At 42.7% G+C, this 17,885-nt stretch overlaps 1 protein-coding gene across 6 annotated transcripts in view; it reads left to right on the forward strand.

The window, feature by feature from the left end:
* LOC310872363 (far upstream element-binding protein 3-like) overlaps positions 1–17,885 on the forward strand; it is a 37,851-nt gene that overhangs the window by 6,932 nt on the left and 13,034 nt on the right. For 2 of the 6 annotated variants that reach the window (XM_083784158.1, XM_083784161.1), the window contains exons 2-12: positions 1,705–1,813; positions 3,494–3,527; positions 4,068–4,114; positions 6,921–6,992; positions 7,079–7,136; positions 9,541–9,703; positions 10,781–10,879; positions 13,312–13,422; positions 14,684–14,786; positions 16,240–16,340; positions 16,735–16,879. In XM_083784158.1, the coding sequence (XP_083640284.1) occupies positions 1,705–1,813; positions 3,494–3,527; positions 4,068–4,114; positions 6,921–6,992; positions 7,079–7,136; positions 9,541–9,703; positions 10,781–10,879; positions 13,312–13,422; positions 14,684–14,786; positions 16,240–16,340; positions 16,735–16,879 (1,042 nt within the window). The remainder of the gene's footprint in view (positions 1–1,704; positions 1,814–3,493; positions 3,528–4,067; positions 4,115–6,920; positions 6,993–7,078; positions 7,137–9,540; positions 9,704–10,780; positions 10,880–13,311; positions 13,423–14,683; positions 14,787–16,239; positions 16,341–16,734; positions 16,880–17,885) is intronic. The other 4 variants (XM_083784160.1, XM_083784162.1, XM_083784159.1 and 1 more) reach the window with 3 other exon arrangements.

Genomic DNA, 17,885 nt, shown 5'->3' on the forward strand with positions numbered 1-17,885 from the left:
CAACATTGCATTTACAGTAAAACCTTGATTCTCTTGATTCTTAAACCTCACATAACCACTTGATTCTTGAATGCGCCTCCATGTTGAACGTACATGTGATGCGCGTTCCCGTCTCCCGAACATGAACACCTGTCTATTCAACAGCATGAAGCCCGTCAGTCATGCAGCCGCAGGCCGGCTGGCTAACTAAAATGGTGTCAACCGATCAATTGCTTTTTCCAGACGGTCAGAACTACAGACACATGTAGCATACACATACTGGATATTTCCTTTTTTTGATACGATACAGAAAAAGGCTTTCGGCAAACGGCACTTAGAATTAAGTGCAGATACATAGTAATGCCACAGTCAATCTTAACCCATTCTGAACGGGCACCCATTTTGGTGTTAGCATCATGTCGTGCTTTAGCTATTGAAAAATAGCAGATCTACAAGCTCATATCGCGCCACCGAGTGGCGCGATATGAGCTTGTAGGTCTGCTATTTTTGAAAAAAATCGAAGAACGACTGACATTTTTAGAATCTGATCTCAGGTCAGAATGGGTTCATCAGACCAGTGTGTGTCCGGCGGAAACCTCGTATGAATCTGATCTCAGGTCAGAATGGGTTAACTGACTGATGTCAAGTCTTAAAACTCAGTCAGTTATTTGGTCAATCAATGTGATTGGATTTATTATTTTGTCCACAAAAAAATACTTATGTGAAAAATGAAAATGGGATGTTTGTTTTCTGCCACATCGTTGCCTGTGAGAGAAGCCAATATAGGAACATTGTGCACACAATCAATGGGCCCAGACCTCAGTAAGGGGATGGGATGTCTTGAGAAACCCCCGTTCCGGCGCCAATGGGTGTGCCACCTACTGTATGCATCCACTATCCCATTCTGACCTGACCATTATGATCAGATTCATACGAGGTTTCCGCCGGACACACACTGGTCCTGATGAACCCATTCTGACCTGAGATCAGATTCTAAAAATGTCAGTCGCTCTTAGATTTTTCAAAAATAGCAGACCTACAAGCTCGTATCGCGCCACTCGGTGGCGCGATATGAGCTTGTAGATCTGCTATTTTTCAATAGCTAAAGCATAACATGATGCCAACACCAAAATGGGTGCCCGGTCAGAATGGGCTATATTACAAAGTTAGCTGGAGCCCTGTATCAATATCTGAAAGGTCTGTGAGTTGAGATTCAACATCTGAGTCGCTGTGTCTGTCGTGTTATGTTTTGGATGTACTGGAGCAGTCATTTTCTGTCATTTTCATTTTTTTTGGTGGTCAAATTAGCAGACAGTAGCAAAATACTTGGCTCACACTGAGGGGCATGATGCATGTCATGCATTAGTGCTGCACAATTAATCAAAAAAAGATTGAGTTCTAGATTCAGACACAGGTAGAGATCTCAATCTCTAAATTTGAGCAAGAATCGTGCAGCCCTAGTTGGCTGTACAATTCATTTTAGCATGACACTTGTGACTTTACTGCACTTACTAGCAGTCTAGCACTATGTGCCCCCCTCGGAATCTCAATTTTGGTGAAGTGAAAATCGGGCGTCCTCACTGTCTGCATATGCTAATGTTCAATGCCTTTTATGTAATCATTGTGACAGGCCCAGGCTGCGTGACTGCGTCACAAATAACAAAACGCATTGTAAATGTTGATGGTCATTAACTTGGACATGGTCTTTCCCTCCCTGTGTGTCAGATGGCGGTTAAGATGGGCAATGAACAGATGTCCCATCTCAACAGCTCATCAGCGGGCGTGGAAGCCTCACTCTACTACTCTGGACAGAAACGCCCTGGAGACGACGCAGGTGAGTCGGGAGTCAGGACACATTGATCATCTGCAATCCTGGTTTTGTAGTTGTCCTGAATGGCTGTGTATGAGTTCAGTAAATGCATTTAGGGTGAAACTGAAAATGTACATGGCTATATTATAACAGAAAGCCAACAGACCATGTCAACAGTGTGTTTTGTCTGTGTGTGTTCTTTTTTTAAACTTGGGTTTTTGGAATGACAGAAGTCACAGGTAAGGTGTGTGTGTGTGTGTGTGTGTGTGTGTGTGTGTGTGTGTGTGTGTGTGTGTGTGTGTGTGTGTGTGTGTGTGTGTGTGTGTGTGTGTGTGTGTGTGTGTGTGTGTGTGTGTGTGTGTGTGTGTGTGTGTGTGTGTGTGTGTGTGTGTGTGTGTGTGTGTGTGTGTGTGTGTGTGTGTGTGTGATGATCATAACTTATGCAGTGGCTGACATATTTTCAACTTACCACTGTGTACAACTTGTGGCTTTTCCCAGTTGAAAATTTAGCATTTGTTTGGACATGTGCATGAAGTCAAATTAAAGGAGAATTCCAGAGTAAGCATTTTCATACCTAATCTGATGTTGTCATTATATCCAAGAACAAGTGGTAGAGTTGAAAAATTACATAACTCCATCCTGAGCGCTGCACGCCACAGCTCAGAGCATGCGTGGTGGGTCTTAAAAACGGTAGTTCGCCTTTTTACGGCAGCCCATTTGGAACAAAACACTGGAGCGTATGTAGTCATGATGAAAGTCGTGTATACAATTTTTTTTTCGAGCGATCAAAATAACCGATTTAGCATAAGACCCACAGTCCGAGCAGCAGTGGGCTAGGGAAGGAGAGAGCGATTTATTCTTCACCTACCACTCGTTCTTTCTTGGATATAGTAATCAGATTAAGTTAAGAAAACGTTTGGTCCCGAATTCTTGATGTCCTGAACATGTAACCCAAATATTATTTTGATTTGCCACACACATTCTGTGCATTTTGACCTACTTCTGAAATATTCCACTTCTTCAAAATTAATATCCGTAGTAACTTAAAACATTGATCGACTGACCATTTTTTGTGGATGTGTAAAGTAAATGCTGCTCTTGTGTGTTTGATTTAAGTGTGTCTGTGTGCCAGCATGAAGGTAGCTGTACAGGTGAAAGATAAGATAAGGAGTTGTGGTTGGGAAATATTTAGCATAGCACCTGACCCGGTTTATCATTCAGAACACACTAGATGGCAGACGGGGTGGAGCTTTGACCACTTTCACCCTGGTGTCCCAAATATTTTCTAAATCTCATACATTTTCAAAATGTTCTGAAAATGGCCGATCTAGTGTGTATTGTGTAATGAGTTGTGAGCTTATAGGCTATTTTTGATTTGTCGAAGAAAGTATAAAATGGGTCTTAATGTGCTATATTCGATTAGTCGAACAAAGTATAACATAGGACTTATGTTATGTGCTTGGTCATCAGTAGATCAATAGACTGGTAAACGTCTATCAAAGTTATGTGTGCGGTCTGAAACAAAATGGACTGCGGTCAAAATATGAATTAAGATCAGTTAGAATATTAAAAAAAACGTTTTTGGTCTGCCATGAACATCCTGAATTCACTCTGCCTCCATAGCAGTTGTCTGTCTTCTTCTAATTGGTTGGTCTTTTATGAACTGGAGAAGATGCATTGATATCTGTTTTCTGTTTCTCATAGTAGCTAACCAGCTTGCAGCCATGGGTCACCAGAGGTAAGCACTCAGAACACACACATTCTTCAGTCTGAAGGATCATTGCAAAATAAAATAAGCATTCTGCCATCATGCCAGAATAGCTTTTAAATGTTCAAAACATATTCATAATATGGCTCTATGGTACTTATATGTTATGTGCTCTAAATCAGAACTGAAACACAAATGTTAGGTCATATATATATTTTTTTTCTATATTAAGACGAATCATCAAATATTTGTGATTTCAAACGGATAAATCCCGAGTCCTCCTCACACACACACACACACACACACACACACACACACACACACACACACACACACACACACACACACACACACACACACACACACACACACACACAGTAGGTTAGTGATGTTCTTCTTTCGGATGGATAATAATGTGCATGGTTTAGGACCAAAAAAAGGGTAATTGTATATTGATCTCCTCTCCTACTGTGTACATAAAACACACACCTCTGATTGTGATTGGGGCTTTTATAATGATAATCAGTTATTGACTACACACTATTTTGTGTTTGTGTGTGTCTCTCTCAGGGTAATGACGGAAGACTACAAAGTCCCTGACAGGATGGTGGGTTTCAGTAAGTATTATGTAATGACCTTTGACCTCACTATGTCACAGCGCCATAGTGTTCGGGAGTTGACCAGATAACGCACCGAGCAGAGACGTCGTTCACCCCTCCTATATTCGCCCGCAGAGTCTATTTAAGCGAGGTTTCGAGGCCCCAAACACTTTGATTAGTTGAGATCTACATGCTACTATTTATTGGTTATTTGATTGGTTGATTGGTTCAGGCTATGTCGCAACTCAATGGCCATGATAATGCCTTGGAACACTCGCTCCTTGCCTGTGCAGATGAGGTGTAAGTCAGAATAGGGCCGTAACAATTATACATTTAAATTGACGATTGATTGTCACAAATAATTGCGATAAATTATTTCATCGTTACTTTTTTTCGTTGAACATTGGAACGTTACAATTTGTATTTCTGTTTGCTTTTTAGGCTTCGTAATCACAAATTGCACAGGGCAGATATGACAAAACTTAAATCTAAAACTTGAACTTGAAACTAACTCATTTCATTTTTTTATATATTTTTTGTCCAAACAATGTACAAAATAGCGGAAATAGTTGATTTACAAGCTTACAGCTTTTAGATCTGATTGACGATTAGGCAAACATGATTGCGATTATCTCAAATAATTGCGATCAGACGATTATGTAATAATTGCGACCGGCCAAATTCGGAATGGATGGGAGTCTTTGATGTTAAAGTGCCATTATGTTCCCACATACATTTCAGCTGAGTAATCATTGTAGGCCACCAACTGGTAAAACCAGTATTAGGCAGCTTGAACTACAACTGCCGCCTGTGAACATAAGGCTGGGAAATTAACTGAAATTATGTAGGCACCGATATTTAGAACCAATAACATACCAATCTAGAAGCAGGTTTTTTTTATATACATTTTAATGTCTTATACATCACAGTATATATATATATATTTTTTTTTTTAATTAGTCTGATTAACCACTATTACTAACACTGTATTGTACTTTGTTGTGCAATGGTGGCATACGAAAATAGTGAAAATTGAAGAATACAAGCTAAGCTCATGGCTACGCGACACATTGTGAGCTTGTAGATCGTCCATTTTCACTTTAATTTCATTAATTGTAATCGAGACAAAGGTTTGAAATAATAATGGTGATATTTATTTGAAGTGCCAGCCGTCATTGGCCATCTCCTACCGATGAGCCGTCAAAGTGTATTGGTGTGTTCACACGGGCAGACGTACATTCAATTCAATTCAAAGGGCTTTATTGGCATGAGAAAACATACGTTTACATTGCCAAAGCAGAAAGAACAATACAACAGCAGAAAGAACAATACATACAGCAATACAATCAAAACAAAAATTATGTACATTTGAAGGTCAGAATCTTCAATAGATCAAATTCTATGTACCAAGGTCACTCGATGCAGGTATAGTGCAGGAATATACACAATGATTAGTCTTTAGGGTGGTTGTGTTCCACTGTTGTACTTCGCCCAGCAGATATGGGATTTTTTTGTCATTGGTCATGTTTTCAAAATCTCTGTGTGTGGTTGTAATCTGTGGGAAGTATGTGTCTCTGATGTCTTGGTACAATGGACAGATGGTTAGGAAGTGTAGCTCAGTTTCCACTTAATTTTGTGTGCAGTGGGTGCATAGTCTGTCTTCTCTCGGGACACAGGTCTGCCTATGACGGCCTTTCTCGATCGCGAGACTGTGCTCACTGAGTCTGTACCTGGTTAAGATTTTTCTTTGTTTTACATTCATTGTCAACGGAAGCCATCGACATGCAATGATGCTCAAAAAATGTCAATGAATGGTAGACTGCATCTTTGTGTCTGCCCGTGTGAACGCAACATGTCCAAAACCTTTCAGAATATGGAATAAAATAACCTGTGTTCTAATTGATCCAATTTATTATTTATTCACAAGCTTGTTAATAATTATATCTATCAATTACACACCTCATGGAGTCTTGAATTCATGGAGCTTTTGTATATTTGTCACATTCCTAAGCCAAGAGGCTGCACTTCCGGTAGGAGAGACACAGGAGACTATTTGTGTCTCCATAGGGAACCACATCAAATTGGCATAGAAATGCGACCAAAAAATGGGGCACGGTGGCACAGTTGGTAGTGCTGTTGCCTCACAGCTAGAAGGTCCTGGGTTCGATTCCCGCTCGGGGCGCTGTGGGTGCTGGCGGCGTGTTTCCTCCTCCGCGTCATCAGTGCCCATACCCAAAGGCGGGGTTGGCGAAAGGGCCTTTCTGTGTGGAGTTTGCATGTTCTCCCCGTGTCCCCTAGGGTAGGTACCCTCACAAAAACATGCAGTAATCCTGGTCTCTAAACTGCCTCCCCCTGGCCAGCCGGGGCGCCTGATGGAGGGGAAAGGAACTGGTTGGAATAACGTGTTCCTTCCATGCGCTACGTCCAACCATGGAAACTCCCCCCTGTCAGGTGTAAAGGAGCAACTTGGACACTCAAGCATGAAGGAAGCATGAGTTAAGTCCGTTGCTCTCCCCAGGTTGGCGGAGGGTGTGTAGAGCCCAGGATCACATTAGATGATTGACACAGGGGTGAAAAATGGGTTACAAAATTGTGGGATAAAAAATATATTAAAAAAAAAAAGAAATGCGACAAAAAAGGGCGTTAGTAATCGACTACTATCCCTTTAATTTACTACTGTGGTCTTTTATTCTCATCTCTTCTCTTCTCCCCTCCATCTTCTCCTTCCTCATATCCTCTTCCCACCCTTCCTCTCTTCGTGTGTTCTTCTCTTCCTGCCTCCTCTCTCTTCCCCTCCTCTCCTCTCCCCTTTTCCCTCCTCCAGTAATAGGCAGAGGAGGTGAACAGATCACAAGGATTCAGTTGGAGTCGGGCTGCAAGATCCAGATCGCTGCTGGTAAGTCCGTCCGCTTAATTATATCATATAGTTGGTTATTATTTCTCATCTTCTTTTTACTGAAATGTGTCTGTCTCTGTGTGTAGACAGTGGAGGTCTGATGGAGAGGCCATGCTCACTGACTGGAACTCCAGAGGGAATCGAGTGAGTCCTCTTTACCCACAGTGCATCTGTTCTGGCTCTACTCCCATAATCCACCTCAGCTGTAGTTAGTTAGTAGTAGTAGTAGTTAGTAGTACTAGGGCCTTACCCGTTATAATCTATGAACAGGAAATGATGTACAGTGTGGGTAATGTGATATAATAGAACACATTGATTGGGGTTGAATTGTTAATATATAAATATTATTAATTATATATATATTAGTGCTGCCAACGAATATTCTATATCCGAATATATTTTCGAATCAAAAAAAATAATGAATAACCGAATATATAAAATTAAGGTTCGAATTAAAACGAATAATAAAAAATATTTTTAATTTATTATTATTATTATTCGTTTTTGCGAGACGGTGCCATGGGTAAGCGACGCGTTGTGACATGTGAGCTTGTAGATTAGTTATATTTGCCAGGCGACACGCCGACACCGGCATACATTAACCCATTCTGAACGGGAACCCATTTTGGTTGTAGCTTGTAGGTCTGCTATCTTTTGAAAAATCGAACGACTGACATTTTTAGAAGCTGATCTCAGGTCAGAATGTGTTAATCAGACCAGTGTGTGTCCAGTGGAAAACCTCGTATGAATCTGATCTCAGGTCAGAATGCGTTAAAGAATAAATCAGCTCTGCCTCGTATTCTTCCTAAACGCAGACTACGCAGCGCTGCCTGCGTAGTGAGAACAGGGCGGGCGGGGCCGCGGGAGCCTTTTACGTTCTTTGCGCAGTGAGTGTACGCTGCTCAGAAGGGTGAAATCTTCCGTCAACAGCGTATCTAGTGATCAGAATCTGGGTCGGTGTTGTTTCGGAACAGACGGGAGGATCATGAAGCGACTTTATCCTTCAGGAAATTATAAGAAGATAAATAAAATGCGTAAGGATGAAATGTGGTGCCGGGTCCGGCAGCAGCAGCAATGCAGTGTTCTGTTCTGTGAATTAATACTGCCTCCGTGCCTCGTTTTGATAAGGCTGTGTGGTTGGATTGCTCATTTAAGAAAAAAAAAGTTTTACTGGAGAAGGGAGAATGCATGCGTTGTGTTCCAACTCGGTTTTCAGAAGCACCAATGCGCGGAGAGAGAGTTGCGCCAGCAATGCAATCTTAAATGTTATGTCTCAGGTTGTATTGGTGTAAATATAATTATTAATAAATCCGAATGGCTCGAATTGAAATCCGAATGGGTCGAATTGCTCGAATCCACGTGGGTTTTTAAAACGAATATCCGAATGTAATTTTTGGACAATTCCGGCAGCACTAATATATATATGTCATAGATGGATGTCATTAACTGTCATTGCATCTCTGTATGTATTTATCATTTTACTTTACCGATGGCATGGGATGGCGGTCATTGCGCTGTCACAGTAATGTAGCTGTGGGGAGTGTAGAGCCAAATGGACCGGCTAATTCCATGTTGTGGTCGCGAAACAGTGTCACCCGTGTGCAGTTTAAACGTGTGCGGTGGTGGTAGAAAGAAACAGTGCGTCACCCGTGTGCAGTTTAACCCATTCTGACCGGGCACCCATTTTGGTGTCAGCATCATGTTATGCTTTAGCTATTTAAAAATAGCAGATCTACAAGCTCATATCGCGCCACCGAGTGGCGCGATACGAGCTTGTAGGTCTGCTATTTTTTGAAAAATCGAGTCAGAATGGGTTTAATCAGACCAGTGTGTGTCCAGTGGAAACCTCGTATGAATCTGATCTCAGGTCAGAATGGGTTAAACGTAAATGTTCCCTGTGTGGTTTTGCTGGTGGGAACATAGAGTAAGGGCTGCGAGACGCGGTCTAATCCCAAAAGGGGACGTGTCGAAAACGGGCCTGATACACACAGAACGCGTGTTCTATGTTCTGTCTGTGTTTGATGGCCGCCTCTGCTTTTCCAATGGGAGTCACATGGTTTGACCAAACATTTGTGTTCTCTACGTGTGTATGAGGCCTCAGACATCAGACAGACAGGCGACACTTTCTTCCGACCGACGGCGTTTCTTACAGTACGTGTAATGTGAGAAACCAGTACAAGTGAGGAAAAATGGTGTCGCTTTCCCCCCCAGCCGGGGCTGCCCCGTGCACTTGCCCGGCCCCGCCCTTGACCCTTCCCGCACTGGTCGGTGGTGGAAACAGGCGCTCCCCGCTCCGTTTTTCTCACTTGTAATGGTTTCTCTCCACATCTACTCAAGTCATTGTTCTTTTCTACGAAGTATATAAACCATCTTGGTCATTATAATAAACCTGTATGTTCTCATATACTGTACTAAACCATCATAGTCTTTTATTATACTAAGCATATGAGCCATGTTAGTCATTGTAACACCCATTGATCAGTGTCGCCATCAAAGCATAAAATTCCCACTAATGGGATGGTACATGACTGTGTTTGTGTGTGAGCAGGCAGGCTAAGAGGATGCTGGCTCAGATTGTGGATCGTTGTCGGAATGGTCCAGGTTTCCATGGAGATGGAGACGGTGGAGCTTCAGTTCAGGAAATGTTGATTCCAGCCAGTAAGGTTGGACTGGTCATTGGAAGGGGCGGAGACACCATCAAACAGCTTCAGGTAACTAATTTAATCCTGTTTTATATCCTACCAGGATCCTGGTAGGATATAAAACCAGCAGTACTAGAGGTCCTGGTAGGATATAAAACCAGCAGTACTAGAGGTCCTGGTAGGATATAAAACCAGCAGTACTAGAGGTCCTGGTAGGATATAAAACCAGCAGTATACTAGAGGTCCTGGTAGGATATAAAACCAGCAGTACTAGAGGTCCTGGTAGGATATAAAACCAGCAGTACTAGAGGTCCTGGTAGGATATAAAACCAGCAGTATACTAGAGGTCCTGGTAGGATATAAAACCAGCAGTACTAGAGGTCCTGGTAGGATATAAAACCAGCAGTACTAGAGGTCCTGGTAGGAGATAAAACCAGCAGTATACTAGAGGTCCTGGTAGGATATAAAACCAGCAGTACTAGAGGTCCTGGTAGGATATAAAACCAGCAGTACTAGAGGTCCTGGTAGGAGATAAAACCAGCAGTACTAGAGGTCCTGGTAGGAGATAAAACCAGCAGTATACTAGAGGTCCTGGTAGGATATAAAACCAACAGTACTAGAGGTCCTGGTAGGAGATAAAACCAGCAGTATACTAGAGGTCCTGGTAGGATATAAAACCAGCAGTACTAGAGGTCCTGGTAGGATATAAAACTAGCAGTACCAGAGGTCCTGGTACACACATGAACGCCCCGCCAGATACAGCCAGCCTAGAATACTCACTTGATTTGCGGGATATTGTACTGTTTGTGTGGGACACGGGACAAACACTCAACAACAGTGCCAACAAAGTCGTTTTCTGGATGTGAAGCTCTTTGACTAGTGCTATTTTTTACAAGTGACGATGGAGGAATAACACTAGCTACTCAACATGAAAACATATGCATGTGCAATATATTAATAGTATCCAGCAATATGAAATCAAATAAGGATGTTTACATTTATTTAAATACGAGCACAGCGTTTGTTCTTGCATCCCACCCCCCCCCCCCCCCCCTCCATTCTAACATTTCATATTGATAGGATAGAAAACCAGCTCTTATTTACATGGCGTGTGTGTGTGTGTGTGTGTGTGTGTGTGTGTGATAGGAGAGAGCAGGTGTGAAGATGATGATGATTCAGGATGGTCCGATGCCAACAGGAGCTGATAAACCTCTTCGCATCTCTGGAGATCCCTACAAAGTCCAGGTACACACACACACACTATAAACGTAAAATTTGTTTAATTTTTTGGTTGTAACGGTGCTCCTTCTTGGCAATGACTTTTATTCCGTTGGAAAGCCTCCTGTTGTTTGAGGGGCGCTCCAATGCATGGCTTTGAGGGGTGCTCCAATGCATGGCTTTGAGGGGCGCTCCAATGCATGGCTTTGAGGGGCGCTCCAATGCATGGCTTTGAGGGGTGCTCCAGTGCATGGCTTTGAGGGGCGCTCCAATGCATGGCTTTGAGGGGCGCTCCAATGCATGGCTTTGAGGGGCGCTCCAATGCATGGCTTTGAGGGGTGCTCCAGTGCATGGCTTTGAGGGGCGCTCCAATGCATGGCTTTGAGGGGCGCTCCAATGCATGGTTTTGAGGGGCGCTCCAATGCATGGCTTTGAGGGGCGCTCCAATGCATGGCTTTGAGGGGCGCTCCAATGCATGGCTTTGAGGGGCGCTCCAATGCATGGCTTTGAGGGGCGCTCCAATGCATGGCTTTGAGGGGCGCTCCAATGCATGGCTTTGAGGGGCGCTCCAATGCATGGCTTTGAGGGGCGCTCCAATGCATGGCTTTGAGGGGCGCTCCACTGCATGGCTTTGAGGGGCGCTCCAGTGCATGGCTTTTGAAGATTACGTCATATGGCAGCCAAGTCTATGGGTTTGTTTAGAGCAGTGGTTTTCAACCATTTTCATGTCGAGGCCCATTATTTGTTCTGCATTTGAGCCACGGGCCACTGTTTGATGGGATGTGCACTAAGATTAGACACACCAGCAGTCCGACATGCTGAAACAGTGGTCAGACTTGAACGGCGCTGCTCCCGTGCTTGCGGTTAAAGTTACTCTTACCCCAAGAAAAAAGGGTGTGATGGATGGATAGAAGGAAGGTAGTCGAGAGTTTTCTGAAAAAGTTGTATTGCTATATCCGTGCATGGCTCTCAAACTTGTTCATGACATTTAGCCTTGCAGACCCAAAACTACCGAATATACTCATTTCCATGCTGTATTGATGTTGGTACCATAGGAGAGATAACAGGCTAATGTTGATCAAACATAACAATTCTCTAATTGTGTAGACTTCTTGTAAATGAACTTAAGTAATGCAGATGTTTAACAATCTTTGAGTGTAAAATGAAACCAAATTATTATGAACTCTCAAGAGTTAAAGATCTATAAGGGTCCATTTTGTTACCAACTCCCCATCATTTAGCTGGGGAGTCACCACCTGGAACCTCGTCAAGGACCACTGGTGGTCCCCAGACCACTGGTTGAGAACCACTGGTTTAGAGCAATTATGACGTAAATCATTTGCCAGCTAAGTCTATGGACTTTGAGGATATTACAATGTTTGTTTAGAGCACTTATAACGTAAAGTGTCATTTGTGTAGGGCACTAAATGACAGCGTAAGACATTGTCATGTGGCTGATTATAAATACAGTGGGCACTGGGCACCTCTCACTTCACACAAGTGTGATTTTTACCTTTTTAAATGGTGCCCCATTTGTAATGAACACGCATTTGTGGGATGAGCAGAGCTGCACAGTGCATGCGCCCATGAAAACTGACGCGTCTCTGCCAATGCCATGCAGCTCATTGCGCTGTGGATCTCAAAGTGGGGTCCAGGGACCCCCAGGGGTCCTTGAGTGGGTTCCAGGGAGTCCCCGGAAAAACTATGGATAGCTAGACTCGAACACGCAACGTGCTGTCAAGGCCAGAGCCTATATGTGGTATGTGCCTCGACCACTGGGCCAACAAATGGGTTACCATTTAAAAGAAAAATAATCAGGCTACAGTATATAAAGGTTATTGCCAAGAAGCATTGTTAAAACAGAGAAATAATCTACCTAACTGGTGTTTATATACGTATAATAAACATTGTCAGAGTACAACCTTACTGGTCACATGATGAAGCCATCAATGACGCGCCACCATGTGACCATGACGGTAGCCAACATTCACGCTGGTTCTCAACAACATGAACACAATGAAATGAAATAAACAAACTGTCGGTATTACAGTTATTACTAGTATATTATATTACCCCTTTTAGCTTTTCTTCCTTTATAAACACACAATACCTGACATTTAAATGTACTGTATACAGTATATAATATGTTATGCTAATACTTGTTTTGTCTTTGGGAGAACGCTCTGCTATTGCTAATAGCTTTGGTTCAAATAATAAACGTGTGGGTGAATATTTCAGCCTAAATGTAAAGTCTAAATGAATAAGTTAACCCATCTAAATCCTGACAGTTTTCTGTCAGAGTACTATATCTTATAGACTTAAGTTTGTGTTTGTGCTATTATGAGGAACATGAAAAGATGAAGTTACCACTGTACCGCTTTCCTTCGTTTGGCTTTTAACACTTTGTCCATGGAGAGACTCCCAACTAAAGCTCTCCTCTTCCTCACACACACACACAGGCAGCCAGAGAGCTGGTGTTGGAGGTGATCAGGGAGAAGGATCAAGGAGATTTCAGAACCGGCCGAAACGACTTCACTGCCAGGCTGGGAGGAAGTACCCTGGATGTAAGTGTAAGACTTGCGCTAAAAACACACTTTACATTACAATACACATACACAGGGGTGCACCTAACTGGTGCGCAAGTGCGGTCAAAATAAATGTTGCGCGGCAGATCAAACGAAATGGGGCTCTCTTGCGTACTGCCACCAGTAACATTTACTAGCTCTGGTGTCATGTACTACAAATGTCTATCTACATTCTGTAAGTAGACTTAAAATGTAACTACTGTTGACTAGTCATTACAAGTGGCTTATTTTTTTTTAGCCTTGACAATTTATGATTCCGTTCGAAGCGCTAGTCTAACCAAGAAAGTAAACAAGAAGCCACTTGGATTAAACAACTTTTTGCCAAAGTTCATATATTTACGATGTGAAAACCATGCAGCAATGTACACTTTGGAAGTGCGTTAAACATTGGAACCTCCATTAGGCGAGTAGTTCATTTTATCTGTCTCATGCTGGCTGAAGTAGCATGGTAGAGGAGAGACGTCCGCCCGCAGTGCGCACCAAGCAAACATCTCCACAGGCTCCTGAGTACGAACAAAGGTTATGTGCACCCCTGTACATACACTATTCAGTATTTAAGTCCGACGTCATTTTGTAGTGCTACGTTACGTCCGGGTCCAAGTGGCACCAGCTCCCGTCCGCATCTCATTGTAAATTGAATATCTAAACGCGTGGATCTTTTTACAGTGACGTTATTTTTCAGAAAGGCCATTGAGGGTTAAAATGGGTCCAACTCGAGTGGAATTATTAATGTTTTGTGTCCATGACAACAAAAATATATGATGTGGAGACAATAAAGACTACTATTATCATTATTATTGAAGGTGGCAACAGTCCATTTGATGGGTCAAATATTTCTGGGGTATATTTAGAATGTGTGCAGGCTTGAGTATGTTGAATCTAGTTTGCATTATGAGGATTTATTTGACACAATAAATTAAAATGGCGATAGTATTCCATGTGGGACAGACGGCCTGTCACAGCCAGATTTGGGAGAGCAGCGCAGCTTTGTTGCGAGGAAAGCGGTAAAATGAGACTTTCGTGGTTGTTTTCGTCTCAGATTTAGTCCGACGAAGCGCCACAGTATAACTCCATGGGGACACAAAAGCGACACAAAAGTAGGACCCGGAAGTATCTCAGGAGGGGGCACTCACGTCACAGCTAAAATACTGAATGTACAGTACACACAGAGACAGACAGAAAGACCGTTTTGTGTCTGAGGAGACTTGTTGAAACTTAGCCGTCTGTCTTCCTACATCCCCCCCAGGTGGCAGTGCCCAGGTTTGCTGTAGGCATCGTGATTGGTCGGAATGGGGACATGATCAAAAAGATTCAGAATGATGCCGGAGTCAGAATCCAGTTCAAACCAGGTCTGTATACAATCAATCCGTAACTTTATTCTGTCAAGTATGTTTTTTATTAAGAACAGGTTATAGGTGCCCGCTGGCCTTGTGGTCCAGGCGCATATCACACATATAGGCTCTGGCCTGACGGCGCGTTGTGTGTTTGAGTCCCGTTCATGACGACATTTGCTGCATGTCTCATGTCTCCCCCCCCCCCCCCCCGTCTCTCTCCCTCCTGTCAATCTCCACTTGTATCTATCAATAAAGGCAGAAAAGACAAAAACAAATCTTCAAAAAAAAGAACAGAGGTTATTAATTATTATACAATTGGTACAGTATACTTTTTTTTTTTTATGAAAAGCGAATAGAAAACCCTCAATCCCTCCCGTCCATACTGCTCAGTGACACTGCATAGAATAAAGTATAAATGACGATGATGGCACCATTAGGTGCTTCTACTCAAGTAACGGACAATGGGCAGCCAAACCTTTTTTACAAAGTACTTATTCTCTCAAGGTAAAGTGTACTAGTCATTTCATTTAGCCAATGTTTAACCCATTCTGACCGGGCACCCATTGTGGTGTCGGCATCATGTTATGCTTTAGCTATTGAAAAATAGCAGATCTACAAGCTCATAGCGCGCCACCGAGTGGCGCGATACGAGCTTGTAGGTCTGCTATTTTTGAAAAAAATCGAAGAACGACTGACATTTTTAGAATCTGATCTCAGGTCAGAATGGGTTCGTCAGACCAGCGTGTGTCCAGTGGAAACCTCGTATGAATCTGATCTCAGGTCAGAATGGGTTAAATGTAGGGGCCTTCTCCTATTTCCAGTGCATCCAAAAAAGATTTAATCAGACCATATGAGAGAAGTTGTTTCTGTGCTCTCAACACATCAGGGTCAATATGAATATTCAAAATATCAGAATATCTCAAATATCTTAATCCAACATATCTGTATCTGAGGGCCGAAGCTGTGAAGAAGATTTGCATCTATTCCATTGCATTTGTCACGGTGTGAAGAAATATATGGGAATATCTTATGTAGTTTCTGAAATTTGAGTCCCTAACTCATTTTCCCATGCCAACTTAAATGCCGAATCTGTAACTTTCTTGTCCTGCCCCGCATTTGATCCTGGGTCCCCTGTGCAAGTTAAATGTGTACCGTTGAGCACGTTAAAGAAGGTGTTATTTCCATACGAGTTGAATCCAATATCTCGTGTCAACTAGTAGTGGGCCTACCTGATTAGAGGATATTTTTCTCCTCTACACTAAATACTGCTATTTTCACTGAATGTTTGCCCTAGTCTAGAACAGGTGTTCTTGGTGTTCATGTGGTGAAAGATGAGATGTGTGTGTGGGGTTGTGACCCTAAAGGTTGCAAGTTCAAAGCCTCAGGATCTCATCAACTGCGGTCGATGAACCCGTGAGCAAGGCACTACTGTGGAGCTGTTCTCAGTGATGTGTGTCTCCTCCTCTAGATGACGGTATCAGCCCTGAGCGTGTTGCCATGGTGATGGGCCAACCAGATCGCTGTCAGCATGCTGTTCACCTCATCAACGACCTCATCCAGACCGCACAGGTTGTTCTATTTATGCTATATTATTTTAAGAAACGGCACATGTTGATAGTTGGTTAAATGTATTGTTTTATAGGACGAATGCACAATGATACATTAGAGTTTGTTAGGTTTACTTTTATAATATGAAACCACAACGGTACATTGTTTTACACTGTATTTATTGTACTTCACCTTATATAAGAAACGGCACATTATAGTTTGTTATATTTATTGTTTTATAGTAAGAAACCACAATGATACATTATACTTTGTTATATTGACTATTATAATATGAAACCTCAACAGTAAATTATTTTACACCGTATTGAGTTGAATTTCACCTCTTTGTTATATTATCTTTCATTGTGTGTGTGTGTGTGTGTGTGTGTGTGTGTGTGTGCGCGCGCGCGTCTAGGAGCGTGATGGGTTTGGATCTGCTCTGCGTAGTGGTTCAGGTGGTGCTGGTGCTGGTGGAAGGGTCAGAAGCCGTAGTGACTGGACCCTACAGGAGGTCAGCTACACCATACCTGCTGATAAATGTGGACTAGTCATTGGAAAAGGTACACACACACACACACACACACACACACACACACGGTACACACACACACACACACACACACACACAGAGTCTGGTCTTATGTTCATTCAGCTCATTGTTCAGATTTGGAGCGGAGAGGGAGGAGGTAGATCTTCCTCTTGTTGTTCTGAGCCAGACAAGTGTTTGTATATGCAACTATAATCTGTTTCAGAAATACTATTTCTACAAGCTACACCTTTATATATTTTAGACCAATAGTTTTTGAGAGATGTGGCAAATATCTTCAATGTGAAAAAATAAAAACGGTGGTCATCATCACACATTTTAACAGCAGCTTAATTCAGTTAATAATGGCTTCATGATCTCCGTATATTGGGGTGAGGAGGAATTAGACTTAGGTCACATTCTCACCTAATACTTCGGTAGACTCAGATCCGTATGGGCGGGGAAATGGAATTCTTGCATATTTAATTGGCTGGGGTTTGCCTTCACACTGTCATTCGCAGCAATTGGAAACGCATCAGGGGGGACCTTTATCAATGTGTTCCGTTCATAAACTATAGCCTACACAGTGAAATCTATGGTGATAAAATTACACTCGTTATAACGTGCATGTGTCGAGCCGTCTGGGACCCCCCCCCCCCTCTCTCTCTCTCTACGCACGCAGCCGCCACACACTGTTCTTTTGGGCATGCAGCACAGCGCTGCATGAGCGCACTGATATAACTCCCCAGTCCCACACAGTGACAGCACTCCATGTTTACGGCACGCACAGACAGACAGAATATTATGTAGGCTATAATACACTGCAGTGTTTTTATGTGTTTTCTTAAGCAATTGATTAATGTACACGTCCTCATTTCGATCAGGGCTTCAGTCTTCTTATTCGACCACGTCTATCCACAGTAACGGGACATCTTTGCGCTGCGTAAAATATGCCTTCTCCGTCTCCAACTGTGTTCAGCTCCTCACCCGCCACATTGTTTGCTTCATTTCCTTTATTTACTGCGGATTGCATTCACACC

The sequence above is a fragment of the Protomyctophum parallelum genome, assembly GCF_964188405.1.
Source record: "Protomyctophum parallelum genome assembly, chromosome: 15".
Lineage (NCBI taxonomy): Eukaryota > Metazoa > Chordata > Actinopteri > Myctophiformes > Myctophidae > Protomyctophum > Protomyctophum parallelum.